At 43.9% G+C, this 19,916-nt stretch overlaps 1 protein-coding gene across 5 annotated transcripts in view; it reads left to right on the top strand.

Moving 5' to 3' along the window:
- ccser1 (coiled-coil serine-rich protein 1) overlaps positions 1-19,916 on the top strand; it is a 72,390-nt gene that overhangs the window by 46,325 nt on the left and 6,149 nt on the right. For 2 of the 5 annotated variants that reach the window (XM_029829444.1, XM_011615576.2), the window contains one exon: positions 2,125-2,154. The exons of the other annotated variants lie outside the window; for them this stretch is intronic. In XM_029829444.1, the coding sequence (XP_029685304.1) occupies positions 2,125-2,141 (17 nt within the window). In that variant the 3' untranslated portion in view covers positions 2,142-2,154. The remainder of the gene's footprint in view (positions 1-2,124; positions 2,155-19,916) is intronic. 5 annotated transcript variants of the gene reach the window in all.

The raw sequence follows: 19,916 nt of genomic DNA, 5'->3' as shown, positions 1-19,916 counted from the left end.
GCACCAGCGAGAGAGGGCCTGTCAGCAGAAGGTGTTTAAGTGTGGGTTTGTGCGTTGGAGAAGTCTGAACAGAGTCTGTGTTCTGCTTGTGTGGGAGCCTCTTTGCATTCCTGTATGCCCCCCCGACACAGGCGGGGCAGAATGGCACAGGGAGGCGGGCACCTAACTGGGCACAGATGGCCGCAACAGACAAGGACGGTGGTGGCATGAACATGTTAATAAATAATTATCAGAACAGTGACATGCAGTAGAACTGGCCAAGACAGGAGGACATGAGGAGACAAGGAGAATGGGGGGGTAAGAGGAAAGTGACACTTTGAGGAGAGGACGTGAAGGAGAGTAAGGAAGTACTGACACGTTCTCAGCACCCTTCATGTGTTACGTTTGAAAGTTCAGGCAAGGTGTCATCAGTAGGAATGTCAAAGCAGCAAATGGAAAAGACCCCTTCAGCAAAATGAATGAAAGGCAGGTGAAGGAGACAGAGCCACGAAGAAAAGAGAGTTAAGAAGAGAGGTAAACACAACAGACAGAATTCATCCAGATATGGCACCTGGAATATAAAAGTGAACCACGGTTTAAAGCAACCCTGTTCAAAGGCAACGTCCTTTCCCTTTACCACCACTCGATTCTCTCCTTCTCCATCCAGCTCTTCATTTTCCTGGGTGGAAATGCCCTTTCAGACTGCCCAGACATTAATTTACTCGAGTGGTTTTCCCAAAATCTCACTACATGCGTTTGAATGCGCTGGTTGGCTCGCGGTCGCTTTAGATGTCTTCCAAAAGGTCAAGACCAGATTAACATTTTAGCTGGGGAGTCAAAAGAAGCAGCTGTCACTACCCTCTTTTTCACTCACTTTCGGCAAAAATTATTACGTCTTGCAACAGTGTAAATCTAGATTCAAACGCTGTTTCGTCTCAAATGGCGGCAAAAACCAACTTTTTTGTAAACATGGCAAACATGTTACTCTGCACGAAGAAGGAAAAATAGCTCCTGGAATAAGAAATACTTCCATGTTTAAGGATGCCATCTCTGCCTCTTCAAACCTGAGTTTTAAGTACTTGAAATCTGCCTTCAAAGTTGAATAATGCTTTGAAAAAATATTAAAGCTCGGCGGCTGAAATATTAAAGCTGCTATCTGGCGCCTGATTGGCTGCAGCTTCTTCTGCCGTGTTCTGTACCCATAGTATACTACATTACATATTGTACTTGTGCATTATTGGTCAGGTGTTTGTCTAAAGCTGATAAATGGTACGAGATTGTTGTGCTACTAGAAAACTTTCAGTGAAAATGAAATGAAACTGGCATCTCTAGCCTTTATCCTGTCTTCCTGGTCTTTGATCCTCCTCTCATCTGCCATCATTCTCCTCCTCTGTCCCCTTTCCAGACCTCCTACTGTCCTGGCATCCTCTCCCAGTCTTTGCTGGCCCCCTGTCTTCACTCTTCTCTTTTTCTTGCCTCTGATCATTCTTATTTATGTTGCCATGTCTGCTTGATTAGCATTCATGTCCAAACATTTTAGACGTCTTGAGGGTTTTCCTTAATCACTGTTTTATATTTTTGACGGCATTAGTCACCCTAATGCGGTGAATCTCTGTGTACAGTTCATCTTACTGCTTTCTATACATCTCCTGTATGTGTCAGTTTCTTTAGCTGCTACATTCTCTACATGTGTTTGTTTGGTATATATTTAGTAGGTACACAAGAAATCTCATGTCTTAGGAGACTTTTATTTGGTTTCATGCTCTAATCCCTAAATGGCATTGGCTTTGCACACCATCAACAAGTTGAAAGGCATGTTCGTCCCCTCAACACCGCTCTCAGCAAGATTCAAAAGTCATAGTGACAGAGCTTCCTCGCTGCTGTGTGTGGCTGTGCTGCAGTTATGTTTGAAATGCTGGCGTGTACACAGCTTTTAGTTATTTAGAAACAGGCGGTCCACGTGCAGGTTCTTGTGTTTGTGTGGATGTGCTGCTCCGTATCTGTCTTCCCCATCTGTGTTCCTTGATGTTGCTTGTTGTTCATTTGTCTGCTGACTTGTATTCCACCTCACTCATTTGCCATCTCTCTTGTGTCTCCTCATGTTTTTTCATGTCTACGCATCTCCCCTCATTTGTGCGGAAGCAGTAAGCACCATGGTGTGAAGAAGTGAATGAGGTGGGTTGGCATGATCTAAAAAGTGCAAACTGGGGCTTAATCTATGTTTTGTTGCTTGTTTAACGAATCATTGCACGCCCTCGCACAGTTGCATATGAAATCATTAAGTTATTGAATTCAGAATAGCCTTGATTTCATGCATCCTTTGAATTTCTGGCTGGGCTGCAAACAAGCTCATAGCTACCTCTGGCTTGTGTTGGCCGCTGTCATTTCCAACCAATCATTGCCATTGACCATCTTCAAATCCATCAAATGAACAGATTTACTGTCATTTTGGTGATTTCTGACCACTGATTCTATGTTGGGTTCTGATTTTAAGCAGCTGTCTCCTCCCATTTTCTGATCTCTGATGTAAATCCATCCTTGTCTAAAAAAAGGTTTTTTTTTAGTTTGTACCCGAGTTGAGACTTTTATACTCTGCATGTTTAAATTGGGAGACATTTAACTGATATATTGGGAACCTAAAAGGAAAGTTTTTTAGGTAAACTAGTAGTGCTGTCTGTTCCTTTCGGCATGAATAAGAACAACTGTAAAGCTGTGTGATGTAGCCAAGTTGGACCCAAGTTCAATGTGAGTCAGCAGCAGCACCCACAGGATCATTGCAATGGAAACACTGGAAAATCCAAAAACCAATTGCCAAAATATTAAAGAGGCAATGTTTTCATCTGACCCAACCCAGTGTTCCTTCGTTTCTCTGCCTCAGATGAGAGAAGGTAAATGTTACATATGTTCCCTTGACGATCCAATGGTATCATTATTAAATTCATGCCCCACAGAGCAGACAAACCTTAGTTCATTTCACACAGAGCAGGCAAACCTCTTCTATTCTGGGCCTATCAGGCCCGGTATGAGTCACAGAAGGTGCTGCCGTATCTAAAACAAATGCAGTGCCTTGATGAGCAACTAGCTGCACAACAAATATCACTCTAAGATCTGCTTTCAACAAACCCCCTGAGGAAACCCCCAAACTCTGTGCCAGTAAAGTCCTCTGATCCAGGCCAGGCATATTAGCGCCGTAATTCAACAGAAACACCTCTGTTTAAATGGCACCAGTTCTCTGGCAGGTAGCAAACCCAACAGCCCGTCACATAAACATACACCCCAACTTGTAATTTCCTGTAGAATAACAATTTTAGAATTAGAAGATGCATTGTTGTACTTGGCTGGTGTAGACTAAGCTTAGAACAAGGGATGGGCATAGGCCACAACAGAATCTCACCTGCTACCTTTCATGAAGCGTAATGACAATGTTAAAATGGTTGGGTCTGCTAAGATCAATACGCCAGATCCTAAATCCTCAGGAGTTCCAAACAGACTAGTGTGAACGATATCACAGCAGGAGACTTGCATCCGTCCATTGTGTGGCAGACAAATTTAATAATGTGGTGGCTTAGCCACAAGGCTAAAAAAGAGGCCCCCTCAGAATACGGGGATAAGAAAACAAAGTTGACAGTAGTGTTCTGGTGTTAGTCAGCAAAGGTGTCGTTGGTGCATAAGGAACCCATTAGCAGAAACAAATGGTCTTCTCTGTAAGTGCAGGTGACTTTATTGTCCATATATGGCTGTAAAGTTCCATAGTGTAGGTCAATTTACTCAAAAGCACTCATTGATGTACTTGACTGTGAAGGTCAGAAGGAGTTTAGTATCAGTTGAAGGAGAAGTGGCTTTTAAAACCATCTTTCCCCAACTCTCATCTTCTCAACAAACTCCACCTGCTCCTACATTCCAGTATAACTATAAAGTGCATCATAAATTGAAAAGAATGTTGTGTCTCGTTTGTTTTTACTATTTGGCTTCAAGTAAGCGTTGCATGCTTCTTGGAATTCAAGGGCACGGTTGGTTGTGTTATACTGATACCGTGTAAGGCCCCTGACCTAGCTGAGGCAGCTAATATTATTCAGGCTGTGGGGAAAAAGCAACACAGGTTAGAGTTTAACTTTTTTTAAAAGGCACCAGGACAGACTGTATTGCCTAATGGAAATGCAGCTTTAGGTTTATATCCCAAACAGTTTTCTGGGGTTCCTGATGGTTAAAGTGCTTATGCAGGGGTCAAGTCCTTTCTTCAAGCATCTAACGTTGCTTAAAGAACCGTAGTGTTGATCATATAGAACCTGTTTTGAGGCAGGGACCATTTCAAAACCCATATAGGCTAAAAATAGAATCAATTCCTACACATTGGAAACTCTGCCCCAGTTGTTTTCTTCTATGTCAGAATGAATATTCTTGAGCTAAACGCTTGTGCAGGTATTTCATTGATTGCAGATGATACCTGCATCTTCATATCATTTCTTTTGTGAGATTGAAATACAAGCCAACACATTCTTATTTCCAAGGTCAGTTAAAGGGCTGTTTCACTGCAAAAATACGTTCCAGCATAAAACTCTGGAAAAGGTATGTATGCTAAATATCATGTGGTCCCTCTGTTTTATTTATGCATTCCATTTCTAGAATGTTTCGGGTGTTCCAGCAGTGGCATAAAAAAAATGTAACAATACCCACAGTGTGTATATGGAATAAAAATACAAAAACATTCAGGAATTGCAGCTATTTGTTTAGCCAGCTAGCAATCCTGCAATGCTGTTGAGCTGCCTTGGGAGAAAGAAATGACTTTAGATGTGTTCCGCTTGGTAGCCCAACGTAATTTCTCTACACCCACCACCCTCCATATTGTGCATTTGCGATCTTCTCTCCGTTCCTGTGCCAGAGCTGGTCTTTAATGATAAAGGGACATATGCTTCATGAAGAAGGGTGGGTACATGCAGCAAGATACAGATGTTAAATGCTTGCAGGAAGACGTAGACAGGTTAATGGAAAATAATAAATAGAAATTAAAGGAAGAGACGCCAGACAATTTGACAGGAGTCTTTTCATAAAGATTAATACAGTGGAGGAAGGTGGCCCTGCACTCGGACCCGTGCAGTTACGTGTAAAAATCACATACACATCACATAAATCATCATAAAATGCTCCCTCACAAATACACACCGCAGTGAGCCAGAATGAAGATTTAAAACATTTCATTAATCATAATTATTGAATGTAGCATGAAGGATTAAAGGAAAACTGTCAGCTAATAGCCAGAATAAAATGAGAGACCAGCGTGAACTTGTCTGGAGAAATTTAGCATTTAGAGTTGAATTCACAGCCTGGAAGAAATAAATGTCCAAAGCGTTGCAGCTTAAAATGTTAAATAAGAGCACGTTTCTTCATCAGGCCGATCTGTCTGAACACAACTGAACATAAGAACGCCAGCCAACACTTTCATCTACGTGCAAGGACAATGTGGGCATCTGTTGTTCTGTTATTCTCATCTAGAGGATACAGAACCCTGTTTACCATATCCCAAGTCAGAATAAGGTATAATTCAGGCTAAGGTGAATCCGTCGTCCTCCCAGCCCGACACTTTGATCGTCTCATATCTTTATACAGCCGCAGGAAGGAAGTGTTTCATTTCAAGATAATAAAATACTTGTGTACTGTTCCACAACACAGTACTGTACTTTAAATAGTGCACAATTACTGGGGAGAATACTACGGTTGTGTCTACTATATGACTCTTAATTGCCTGATTGTCTTCCTCTCCAGCTCTACACTTTTCAGTACAATGTCGTGAAATCACAACATACACAAACACTTTGAGTTTTCCAGTTTGTCCTGTTTGACGACCACAATGGATGGGATTTATGACCCGTATTCCGCCCACCACCAGGAGGTGATGAAGATGCTTCGCCTTCAGTTTTAGGGAACACTCCTGTCATCCATCTTTATGTACAGTTAATGGTGCAAAGCATTAACTGGCACATGGCCAAATTACCAGACCAGTTTGATGTTCTCTGAATAAGAGATGCTGCTGTGGTCACGCGGCAGCGACCTTGTGTTGACTGTGCATAATTTACCACAAGGTGACCACAAAGCTTTGTCATATTTAGTGTTTCTGCACTTTAGAGGCTGCATATGTGAGATTTGCTCTGTATCCGACCAGGCTGTGACGCACTAAGACAATCGACTAAATAACTTTTTGCTCTAAGTGTCAGACTTCCGGCTTTCACCAAATTACTGAGCGTCTTTGCCTTTTCGTATCACTATTATTTGGTGCAGTCTCACCGCACATTTTCCGACTCGGTGTCCGTGTGGGTATTTCTAGAGTGTACTTGCAGGTAGGTGTGTTGTTGAAAGTTAAAACACCCACATCAGAGTCCACCAACACCGTTTGAGTGTAGTTTAACAGTGTGGTTGCAATTCAGCCTGAGTAAAATGACAAAATCCTAATCGTTCCTAAACAAAATGACGGGAAAAGTGGTTTGAATGATTAACGGCAGCGTGAAGATCTGACAGAACTAAAACAGGAGGAGTCCAATAGGACCGCGCTGAGGTCACGGGTGGGCTCAGAGGTATCACACAGACACGTGCACGCTCTGTGGCCAAGGTCAGGTAGAGTCACAGTAGGATTAAATCTTCCCCGCGGACGGCCAGGTTATAACTGACAACTCTAATTAGTCTAATTAGAGCAACAACACCTTCATCACAGCGTTTAATGACCTGGGCAGGTCAGCGGCACTGATGGGTGGATGGAGGGACACGTGGAGGAAAGGCAAAGGCTGTTAACGAGGGTACAGCCAACGAGGAGCCTGGCTGTATTGGTGTCAGGTAGAGAACAAAAAGAAAAGGTCAAAAAGAGACAGGTCAGCCATGAGACGTCCCGTATCAGTTGATTTTTAAAAAAATCCCATGCACATTTGACTTCTCCGGCCATCCCAGCATCTCTTCCTCTCTTCGCCCTGATCAGTCCCAACATCTCGATGAATCAGTACTCCTGAGCGAGTCCCACACCAATGACGGGAATAACATGATACTCCACTGCTCGTTGTTCCCGACGCTTTGAGGTGAAATGTAAAGAAATCAATGCTTTGGAAACCCTGAGAATGAACTAGTGTGAAATGTGGAAAGTGACTGAGACACACAAGGTGTGACTGGTGACACAACCTGCAAGAGGCAAAGACGAGAGATGAAACCAGACATTAGTTCTGGCTTAAAAAACGAAATTCAAGAGTGCTCTTACTTCTATAGAACTGATGTCATGAAGGCCTTTGAAACCCCAACATGGGAGTTGTTAGTGATTCTCTCTTACTCCCGTTTGTACTTTTTCTTTTCCTGGGAGAGGGAGGAAACTCGGTGGGTGGGTTTATTAACGTTTTATAACTGGCGCAACTGTGTGCAAGATAAGTAGACTAAAGTACAATACTGGCATTGTTTAGAACCACCTAAATCGCAGATGATGAAAATATGAGGTTTAAAAAAAAAGGTTTTCAAGATTTAGAAGGCAGGACAACAAATGCTGCGACAAGTTGGGAATCTGATATCACAACTTCAAGTCTGTTATTATTGCACCGTCTTCATATTAACAGTCTGAAACTAAAACAGGGCCAGACAGCAAATGTGGAGTTTGCCCCCCCCAGAATGGCTCGCTGGTAATGCTGTTACTGCTCACTCACCAGACTGATGCAATATAGCTGTAGGACCACAACACGTGTACCACACACACACACACACACACACACACACACACACACACACACACACACACACACACACGCACACACACACACACACACACACACACACACACAAACAATTGTAAGGATTGGCCCCCACTACTCTTTTTTTATTATTATTTTGGCCTAGTCCCACACAGATGACGGGAATAACATGATACTCTTCTCTTTGGTTTGATTCGTCTTGCTTTCACCATCACAAAAAACTCCCCATAAGTCTGAAAGTTCATTTAACTTAACTTGAATTTTTTTATTGTTCGATAATTGGATTTTTTTTTTTTCAAAAGGTCAGATCAGGGTCGATGTCATTGGTAAAGAAAAACACGGGCTTCTGTTGAGCATCCACCCCTTCAGAAGAGGTTTGCGTTCCCTATCACGATTAGCGCTCAGTCCCTGCTGAAGGATCGATGTTTCCCAACCACTCCTGAGCTTCATAGAAACTTTTTGATTCCTCAGGAGTCTACTGGGGATCCTCAATCCTTTACAACAGCAAGATTTAGCTTTATGAGTTCTAAATTAAATGAAACAATTGAGTTTTGCTGATTCCAGCGGGATTAAAGCAGCAGAACATCTCCCAGCTGCTGACATCGTTCCATTTAGTGAATCGGTATCAAAGGTATCGTTACCAAGGACATTTAGTTAAAATTAGTATAAGAAATGTTGAATGTAATAATGTTTCATAAATTTGGCAGATCGATAGAGGATATCAGCATATGAGGGGTTCATATGTTGCAGCGCTGACATCATCTCGTCCTGATGAACTTAATATTCAAGCATTTGATGGAGACTGTTGGGACTCTGTAGATTAAACTTTCAGCCAGCATGAAACACTCCATAAAGGGGATTGTTTTCTTTCCATGATGGCTCTGTGCAGATTCTTTTATTATGTGACCCTCTGTAACAGCTCGGGCAGATGTAAGATGATACAGAAAAGGCAGCTGTCGCATATGTTTATGAACTCGTTTGCAATAAAGAAAAGCAGAGAGCTATAGCGGGGGATCTTCCTGGAGCGGCCACAGGCGCCAACAGCAGCCAAAGTTTGAGTATTGTAAGCTCAGAGCTGTTGAATTCTCCAGGGCGATCAACCCACAAACGCCTGCCCCAGAAGGCAGTTGAGGTTTTCGGTGGGAGCCGGTCCACTCTGAGACGCCTCACCGGTGGAAACATCGAGTTTAACGAGCCAACTACAAATATGATTTCAGGTTTAAAAAAAACAAAAAAAAAAACTTTTCCACAAGTCGGCAAATCGATAGAAATATTTCTCACCGATCTGCCTCACGGATGATGAAGAGATTTGCTGAATCGTACTATCAAACGGCGAACACCGCTGTGGGCTTGTGCTATTGACCCGCGATTCTGGAGAGAGGTTGTTCATAAGCTAGTCAAATATTTTACCTCAGCAAGAGTTTTTGAATAGAACAAGAACTGATTATCTATGAAACAGAAGTCAGACAGGAGAGGAGTAATGACCTATTGATTATACTGACTGCACAGCAGGTTTGTTCATTTATATACATAGATACACCCGCCGTCCACTTTATTAGGTCCACCCTGCTTGTGAAAGGTCGCCTTCTAATCTCCACCGCAGCCCAAAATGTCTCTATTGTATTGAGCTCTGGTGAATGTGGAGGTCATTGGAGGACAGAGGACTCATTGTCATGTCCCAGAAACCAGTTTGAGAGCTTTGTGATGGTGCATTATCCTGCTGGAAGTAGCCATCAGAAGATGGGTCCAGTGTGTTCAGAGAGGGATGTTGGGCAGCAACAATCCTCAGGTAGGCTGCAGAGTTTAAATGATGCTCATTTAGTACTAAGGGGCCCCAAGTGTGCCAGGAAAATAGTCCCCACACCATTACACCAGCAGCAGCAGCCTGAAGGGTTGATACAAGGCAGGATGGATCATTCTGTCGTGCTGTTCACCCCAAATTCGTTTTTCCAATCCTTTATTGTCCATTTTTATGAGCCTGTGTGAATGGTTGCCTCACTATCCAGTCCCTAGCTGGCAGGAGTGGCCCCGGTGTGGTCTCCTGCTGCTGTAGCCCGTCTCCCTCGAGGTTCTGCGTGTTGTTCCTAGATGCGTTCTGCATTCCTTGGTTGCTCGGCTCTCTCACATCAACAAGGCCTTTCCGTCCACACGACTGCCTCACTGGATATTTTCCCTTATAAGGACCAAACTCTGGAGATGATGGTGCCTGGAAATCCCAGCAGATTTACCACTGGTCTGGCACCAACAACCAGGCCGCGTTCAAAGTCACTTAAGTCTCTTTTCTTCCTCGTTCTGCTGCTCAGTTTGAACTTCAGCAAGTTTGCCGTGACCGCCACCTGTCTTCAGTTGATTGATTCTAGCAGCGTGTGTATATGGGGGGAATGACAACTTTGTTATCTTTTCCAGAAGCCGGCTGTCTGCCAGTGTGCATGCATCCAATAGATATCCCCATTCATAATTTAGGTGAATTCAGACAGATCTGTTTTCTCTTGAAGAAATAATTGTTTTTCTTAAAGCTGTGGATTTAAAAAAGAAAATCTATTTAGATTTCTCTGATTGGATTGCGAACATTTATACATGAAAAACGTCCAAAGGGACTGCGCACTTTTTATAGCGCACTTTAAATATAACAATTGTGTGCGTACGAGTGATCGGGAGCGTCTGCAGGCTGAGATAAAAGGCCAGTAGCCTTTGAAGAGAGGCCCAAATCCGAGCTCAACACTGCTCAGAAACCCCAGTCAGAGTTTCTTTTTAATCTTTTCAAAAATACATTTTTGCTACTTGTTTTTGTTTAATTCATCCTTTTTAAAAAAAATCCTCTTTCATGGTGGCACAGTTTCCCTCGCCCCGATCTTCATTAAAGCAGGTTTTCCCCCACATTAATACTCCAGACTGTAGTCGGATTCATCGGTGCAGGTGTTTGATTTTTCCCTCATTCATATGTGAGATTAGTTTCATTTTATTGTTGGAATCCGCTGTTACTGAGACGATGTGGCATCCAGAAGCTTTGAATTTTTATCAGACTCAATGATCCACAATCCACCCAATATCTATAGCACATTTGTTTTTGCATCTACAATCCGTTTAAAGTCTCCCCTCAGCACCTCCATTGGATTAAGATGTGGGCTTTGACTCAGCTCTTCCAGGACTCTCCTTTTTTGCCAGTCTTTGTTGGATTTATGCAATTATTTGGTGGATTTATGTATGGATATCCACAATGCTCATATGAGTGTGCACTCTAAAGCCAGTTAGCATTGGCAGAAGCAGCACTGGCAGCTCTGTTCCAATAGTGTAATATTTTGGTCTTACAGGTATTTTTTTTAAATGTATTCATATGTTCCAAGCCTACAGTTTCATAGCTGCTGAGTATTGACCAATCTATCCATTCTGCTGCCGCTGAGCATCTAGGGCAAACGCTGCATCCCAGTACTGTCAACTTTGCACAAGGTCAGGCACGACGCTAGAAGAGGCAGTGCCTTTCCCACATAAAGTGTTTCTATTTTAACAGAGAATGATAATTAACGGCTGCTAGATGCCAAAGGGTTTCAGATTTCAATAGGCTCCTGTTGGGGTTGTTGCTGTCTGCATTACAGACGTCCCCAGGAGTTTTATTCAGTAATAAAAACATAAAAAACACAAAATATGCAAATGCTTTGCTTTGCTTTACACTAAGCAGCCAACTAAACTGTGATGTGGCTTTAGAGGAACATTGAATCACTTGATGGTAGATAAATGCAAAATGGGAGCACGTTCAGCAGCTTCTACACAAATAACAACAACCTATTACTATACAGCTGCCCATGCGCAGATGCACACGCAGTCGAACAGTGCGCACATGGGGACACACTAACACACAATAAAGCATGCTCCAAGCTATTAAAAAAAGCAATTAGTTTCAGCTTCATCTATGAAACTCTGAGGAAAAACCCCACGAGATGTGCACATTAGCGTAGACAGGGGAGTAAAGACAAGAAGCTAACAGATAAAACAGTTCCTTTATATGTTTATCAGAAAATAAAGAAAAGGAATTTGTACAAATCATCCCAGCCGGCAGAGTTTGTTAAGAGTAACGAAGCACGCCGATGCTGGAAGCAGGTGTGTCCACCATATCTCTACTCACCGTATGAACTTTGAAATCCAGGCCAGTGGCACCAGTTTCCAACGCAGATTCTCAAATCACGTTTCACGCGCGCGTTTGCGTGGATCTCTCGGCGCTGCATATCTACAACCAACACACGAGAGCCAATTACGCCACTCTCATTAACTCATCGTTGTCCTCTTTGAACATGGTTAATCATGTGTGGGGAGCCAAGAGGATGGAGATTAGGAAGCACGAAGACACCCGTGCGGAAACGTGTCGCGTCGCTGGGGACGGCGTGTTAAAGCGACCCAGTGCACGGACGCTGATAAGAGATTTGAAACCTAAAAATTTAGTGGGCGTGTTTCCTCAAAGGAGAGCCTTTTTTGGGATCTGAACACATGTTTGTATGGTGTTTTTGTCCTTTTCTCCCCATGGACACTAAGCTTTCCTGCTATTTCCGTCGCCCACGCCTCCCATATCATCGATATGCTCTCACCGCACGTGCATTTGTTGTCGCTCCTGTCGGATTACTGGAAGTGGCTGCGGTTCTTTAAGAACACATCTCACACACACGCAGCTTCAGTGTACAGTAGAGAACACGTAACATCAAGCAGACGTGCGGCATAACCCTCCCTCAGACACCGACCAGGATGTGTCAGGCCGGAGCGGAGGCGAGACAGATCCACACACACGGAGCACAGGGTGGTCTGAGTGAGCCTCCGGTGATTCAGGACAGATTTAGGACACTTTGGCTTCATTAGTCAGACCAAAGTAGGACAGATACCTTCAGAACTGCCCCCCCCCTCGTCCTACCTTCCCACTCTGTTCTCTCTCTTTGACCTCCTCCTCTTTTTCTCCTCACCCTCTCCCCTCATCTGTATGATCTTTCCCTTTTTTCTACTTTCCTTTTCATCTGCCTGAGACATAAGGTCATTTCTAGCAGTTCTAATCATCACTTTGTTCTCTCCATGTCTACCACTGCCCCCCCCCCCCCCACACACACAGATAGTTGATCTGAAACAATTTCCTGCAACATTAATGAAAGCACGAAATCACATGAATATTGATGAGTTATTCTTTTGGAATCTTCCCATTCCGGATGGCCTACAGACAAAATAGACACATGCACACACAGAGCCAGAATATTTCACGAGCAAATATTGCGGATGAATATTCAGCGACGACAGAAAATTCTGAAACAGTCGGGGTCGCTCTCGCAGACCCCCTCCGAGCAGCAGAAACCGGCCCACAGAAACGCGCACGCACGCCCCTGGCGATGCGTCCGTTTGGAACGATGCTCGGTGCACAGCCAGATGTGTGCTCGTGTGTGGGCGGTTCAAGATCAAGCGGCAAAAACAGAAGTGGCCTCTGCTCCATTCTAGTTTATGTACATTTGAATTTGACCCCTCTTATAATATTTAATGGAACGATCTTAGTAGATCGTAGATTTTACTCCTATCTTGCACAAAGACAGGGACACGTGCACGTGGCTTTTCTGTCTGTTTTCAAAGCTATTACACAAGGCATTTTTATTCAATTTTTTATTTTCGGAGGATTCACTGACCGCCTGGAGTCTTTTTGTCATGTTCAGGTTGCCAGGCAAACCATGTCAGCCTTTCATTAGAACATAAATTATGAGATGCATTTTTCTCTGCTTGAGTTGGGGAAATTGTCTTTCTGTGCTCGGGGCTGTTTTTGTCTTCACATGCTAACTTTCTGACTGAATCAAATCTGGGCGTGATTTGTTTTAGGGAAATACAACCAAAACCTGCACGGCCATAAACTGAGAGGCAACCTGGACGTGCGTACATACATCAACTGTGCATTTTCTCTCCCATTCAGGCTCTTGTCTTAGCAAATTAAGGGTGATTATTAAAGCTCTAAGCTCCACTGTGTTACATATGTATGTAAATCAGTGTCTATAGTCCCCATCTCTCATTTCAGTGCAGATCATTAATCACAAGTGTTTGCGTCTTTGATTCCATTTCTCACATTAAATCGGGTACGTACGGAGAAATCTGTCCTCTTTCATTCCTTTTCTCTCCTTTTGCGTCGTCCTCCCTCCTCCGGTGCTCTTTGTTACCGCTGCTTTACCTTGTGCCTCATAAAGAACAGACGGACAGACGGATAATTTACCGCATTTTCAGGCACTCACAGATATGAAACATGACACTTTGCAGCGCGTGCACCTGCGTTTGCCGATAACAGGCCGGCCTCATACAGCGTCACACGTGCCCACATCAACAATGCATGCTCCCGCTGCAGTATGCATATCAGCGGTGACCGTGGAGCATCCATCCACGGTCCACCATGAAGGACATTGTCTCCATTCTGCTCATCCTCACTTTAAATCCAGTTCTGGGCTTAAAAACAAAAGATCTTTAAATCTCTAACCTTCCTGTTTCACATTGAGGTGAATAGACCATATTTGTGTCTTCTTTAAGTGTCGGAGAAGGCCTCGTCTTATGTTTTGCTCAGATTACTTGCGGCCCTTGTGCAGAGGTCCTTTGCAGATAATCTTCCCAGAGAGGATTGTTGGTACGTGGCCATCCAGATGCTACGGAAGGGAGAGCAGCATTTAAGGATGACGCGTTTTCTTGTATCTGGCGATAACGGGCCCCAAAAATGGGACGCGGTGCAGAAACAATGACGAGACCAATGTAGAATGTAGGCTAATGATCTCCATGACTTTTATAAGGGAAAAGATTCAATTATTCAGAACAAAAATAGTTCATTAAAACATAATTAGTACCAAATAACTTCCACAAACTCATTTTCCGCGTCCAACCTCATTCGGAAAATGTGTCTCATTTAGAAAAATGCTTGCACGCTGGATTTATTCCAAGACTCGCCTAGAATCGCTCTTCTCCAGTCGATCCTGTAGCTTGTTCTAGGACGGAGCACAGGCGGTAGAGCGGTACGGAGGTCTTTTATTTGATCACAGGCACCTGCGTAATAAGAGACTCTAAAAACATTCCGAGAAATCTGCTGAAAATGACTGACTCCCTCTCAGCATTTAGCGTGGATGTGTGTTCTGTCGGTATCTGTAATCTTATACCACACTCAGCTACAGACCATCTGTCTGGGACGATTTGAGGAGTCACGGACAAGTCAGCGTGCGTACGTGCACATTTGCGTTATGGTTCGAGTTATGCAGCCCCGAGGGCCTGTGCAGCTCCTCCTTGAACTTAAAGAGGAACCGGTGGAGCCATGTAACGTATTTAGTCCGTTAGCATGCCCTTCCTGGTCGGGCAGCCTCTGAACAAACACTGGCCACTCACTGGCGATTGCAACCACAAACGCTTTGGGACGACTGGAACGGGAGCGTTTGGTAATCGTGAATTAGCTTAATGAGTTCATCCATGTTAATACACATGGCAGCGGAGCGGAGAGCAGCCGCGGCTGGAAACACGCACGACTGCGAAGGCGTCGCTGTGCTTATCACGCCGTTCCTCTCCAGCTGCTGGTGTGAAACAACACTCGAGACTCCAGCCCTGCTGTTCCCTCACACCCTCCACATCGCTGAAGCCTGCGGTGCTGTCTGAAATGGTAAAATCGGGGATTCTGACACTCCCGTGGCATCATCGCAGGGATGCAGGTGATATACGCGTTGTTCTGGCTTCACGGTCCAACTTGAATCATATTATTTCACATTTAACCTGCAAACAGGAGGAAGCATCCAGAGACAGACTTTGTTTCGGCCTACTGTGTTAAAAAAAATCACTTTTATAACTGATATAATAAAAAGGAAAACTCAGGGAAGTTATGAAAATTGAGGGAGTCCTGGGCGTTGCTGAATTGTGTTATCTCAAGAGGAATAACAGTTGAAGCAATGGAGAATATTCAAATACAGACGCATTACTTTCAGTTGAGGATCAAACTAAGATAATTGAACTTGCCATTTGTCTCAGGAGAAAGCCATCAAACCCAGCAGGACTTTTTTCTTATTCATTTTATGTTGTGTTCTTCAAACAGTCTATAACCAAACCTGGTTAAATTTGCTCTCTGGAGTCTTCACTAAAAACAGACGGTGAAAGTCGCCGGCTGTGACCCGAGCAGCGTCACGCCGGCTTCATAAGGCAGCTAATAAAGCAGCGGCGGCGCAGGTACATGAAGAACCGGGGAGGAATTAACTCTAACATTACCAAATTAAATCATTATATTTTCTCGCTTTGAACTTTTTTGGTGCAGAGGTAATATCTAGGTCCATCAGAGCGACCCACATCAATAACGTTGCTGGGGGGTGGGGGGGTGTCACAGTAGAGCTCCCCCTGTCATCTTTACTGAAGTGTAGATGTTTCAGGGCTCTCAGCGGGTTCTTACTGTGATCTTACAGGTGGCAGCTGCATCATTATTATCAGGCCTCAAGGACGTCTAATGGTGAATCTGCTGATGCCTCTCGCTTCACTTCCAATGTGGGTTTTCTCCAGCGGCCAGTTCCTTCAGATACTTGGATCAGTGCAGCTCTTGCACAGAAAAGGGAGACTCACCAGCTGCTGCGTGTGTGTGTGTGTGTGTGTGTGTGTGGGGGGGGGGGGGGTACAGTGATAAACGTGTCGACCTTTAAACAGAATTGTGATTTTCTGGATAAGTAAATGTGCACATGTGTGATAATGTTTTAATAGAACATAGGTCATCATTCAGGAAAAGGATAATGGACTTCCTGTTGGGACGGCTGTGCCGATGGGGAAACACAGACGGATGGCTGTACGTGCGTCGGGAACAGCGGCGACAGCCACCTGGGATATGCTTAGTTGGGAGTAATGCAATGTATATAGCACAGTGTTTGCAGTTATTACACAGCACCAGTGGGGGCCACATTGACACCTGGGGAAGCAGCCCCGTGAAGCAATCAATCCAGCCTTAGCTGGACTGCCGTGCAAGAATAGATTTATAAAAAAAAAAAAAAGTGCCTGTGGAGATTTTGTCTGCATCAGAACTGATAAAATCTTCTCTTTGTTCCCACAACTCTACATTTGTTCTGAGTTGCAGGGAGTTGGACGGTCTCCCAGCATGCATTAGGATACAGGTAGGTTAATCCTTGACTGATCACAGGCTTCCTTCCACAGACAAATGATTAACACCTACAGAGGCTCCAATTCACCCCGACTCCATTTGCTTGGATAAGAAACAAGATTACAGCTTGCTGCCACGGCAACCTTGAGAAGCCCGAGCTCGTCCCTTGCAATTACAAAGAAACTAGTGCCAGTTTCATTGGACTTCTGCAGCTTCTCGGTTTAAATTAATCGGCGATTTAATTGTTTTCCCAGCACTTTCCGAGGGAGAGGGAAATCTTTTGTTTTGGTCTCCTTCATGTGGATGTTTGAAGTCAAAGTTTTAATTGTGGAGTGAATAAATACATTTTATGGGGTGACGGAAACTGCCATTTACCACCGGCTGCACATTCACGCTCATAAAAATGAACAAAATGGACGCCTTTAAGTCTTTTCTCACAGGAAAATAAGGCCGCTGCTTTGCTAATGATGTTCTTGACACACTATTTCCCCCTGAATTGTCACATCCTTCTTTAGCATCACAGTAGATCCAGTTTACTATCATCGATTGTTGCTCTCCGTGATCCTCTCTGTTCCCTCCACCTGAAAAACATGCACCTTTAGATTGATCCCAGTCACGCCTCTGCTCGCCATCACTTCTCTTTTTCTTCATCCCTACTTCTTAGCTCCCGTGTCCATCAGAACTGCTCAGGAACCCTCATTAGGCCTCATTAGCGGTGTGCCACCAGCATCAATGCCTGCCAGTCTGCGTTCTGACTGCAGGTCCTGTGGCTGAACAGTCGTCATCGACATGGACTCTCATCCAAAGCAGCGCACCGGTTAGATACTGATCATATTAGATGCCTCCAAATCAAAGGCGGCTGCGATGCCCTTTCTGCTCACAGTCATTCACTGTTGCTAGGTGACATGAGTTTGACTGTGAGTCAATAATACAAAAAAAAAAAAAAGATGTCATATGCTATTTTTTGGTGCACTTCTATCGGATCTTCTGACCAGAGGCTGCTTCATTCATCATTGTTCTCCTGCTTGATAGTGTTTCCATCAATGTCTCTGCTAGTCTTAAAGGGAGAAACGAGCAGACAAAGGATGTAAGTTGCTGCTAAAATAGGTGGTAAAAGTCACGGGATGACATTGTGAACTCATTTGCATTTTGATTGTGCCCTGTTTGCCACACCAGCCCTGCTCTCCTCGCCCCAGGTTCTCAGCAAAAAGTGCTGTTTCACAATCTGTGAAATTCTTTGGATCTTTTTTTTTTTCATTCTAATTCAAAAGGGAAAATAATGTCCGTTTGCGCGCGGCAACATATATTTTTTCCTAATGGCTGTTGGGAGATCTGGAGCATGAGAGGCATCGAGTGTTTAAACGTGTGGGAGCTTGTGTTTGTGGTTGTACCTGGACTGGTATATTTTAGCTCTGGTTCTTATTTTCAGACATTTTTATTTATTGCACATTGAAACCTTCACATTTGAGAGTCACGGATCTGCTGGAAGGCTGTATATTGTTCAACAAGGACCTTTTCAGCCTCCCTCTATACTTATACAAGACAAATTGGGAAGAAAAGACGGGATTGGTGGCAAGACTTTGGGAGATTCTCCGATCCACTGCTGATTCTGTGCTCGCCTTATAAACTGGATAATGTTCTGGATCACTTCTGATGGGGTTCTATTACCAGAGACTTACTGGGTTCTGTACCAACCAGTCCAATAAACTAGAGGAATGCTACGGCCAACAGGCTCAATCTGCAGTTTCACCATGCGATGGGTTGTTTGTTTCAGACTTATGAGCCAGAGTTTTTCACATTTCCTCTGTGAATACTGGATCTGACTTTCTGGGCATAACAATCAGTCCATTTGTCTCCCTCCTCCACAAACGTACCGCGGCGCTAATCATTAGTCAGCTTCACGGCTGAGGATATTTTTCCCTGCTTCCCTAAAATCATCGTGTTAGCTTTTATATACAGACACTGGGAGTTAGAAGCAGCAAAAATCTGAAATAAAATCAGATTTTCTCTTGTTTCCCGGCAGTCTCCTATCGGTGTGTTTACCGTTAGTGTAGATTGTGAGGAACAGGGTTTTCTTTATCCACTGACTATATATTTTTAAAACACGCGGCCCACATAAGCTGAAAATACGGTTTGTCTTTAAAAGCACCACACCATCAGCAGTATAGATTTTAGGCCTGAGATCAAATGTAAGCTTTATTTTACAGTCTGGCTCTGGCCTTTGTGTGGGGAATGTGCCACTTTCTCAGCCTTCTTTTAACTTGTTTCACGCTTGTATAAATGATGTTGAGGCTGACAGGTGAGCGTTCTGAAGTGGGACCTGTTGGGCTCACAGGACATGAATGGAAATGTATTTGGTTCTGGTCTAAACAGGATTTAGAGCACCGTCTGTGTGGGTGTTCTGCACTGTTTTTGTGTCTGAACGCTCCGGCTGTTCACACTTTCAACAAACCAAATAATTGCTTTGTTCACTGAGTGTGTTGGTGTGTAAGAACTTCCTCTCTGCAAACTTTTACCTTCCTAATGTGAGTGCGAAGGAAAGTTTTTTTTTTTTTTTTTGCCCGATTCTGTTTAGCAGACAGGCGGATGCTGGTAGGATGCATTAGAGGTTCTCTTGAACCTTCATCTCTTATCACCTTTTTTCTTGTATAATAACAAGACAAACCAGCCAGCAGCATTAAAGGATGGTGTTTTAAGGTGTTCATGTGTCACAGGAAGCTGATGTGTATGCAAGACCATTAGAACATTGCCTTTGTTCTACACAGCCCAATAAAACAGGAGAAAGATACCCTCCATTCGCTCTGATTAGCTGCTTTTGCATGTACCTCTGCATGTGTGTATTTATAGGACTATGTGCACCTCCAGAGTGTTGGGACACACAGTACACACACACACACACACACACACACACACACACAAAGGCCGTTCTGTTGCTGGCGAGGAGACAGCCTGCCGCATAGCGTGTTCTTGACAAAGGACACCTGAGTTTGTAAATCATTACCGCTCTCTTCTCTCTGCACCATCCTGAAAGTTTCACTGCTGCCTTTTTTATCGTTTTCATCTCAGGTCACGCTTGAGCCGCGGTTCCTGTTTTCTTTCCCAGGCTCAGGTTTTGTCCCCCTGACACA

This window comes from Takifugu rubripes, chromosome 21, assembly GCF_901000725.2.
Source record: "Takifugu rubripes chromosome 21, fTakRub1.2, whole genome shotgun sequence".
Lineage (NCBI taxonomy): Eukaryota > Metazoa > Chordata > Actinopteri > Tetraodontiformes > Tetraodontidae > Takifugu > Takifugu rubripes.
Note: the sequence above shows the minus strand (reverse complement) of the source record. Positions and strands in the feature narration are given on the sequence as shown.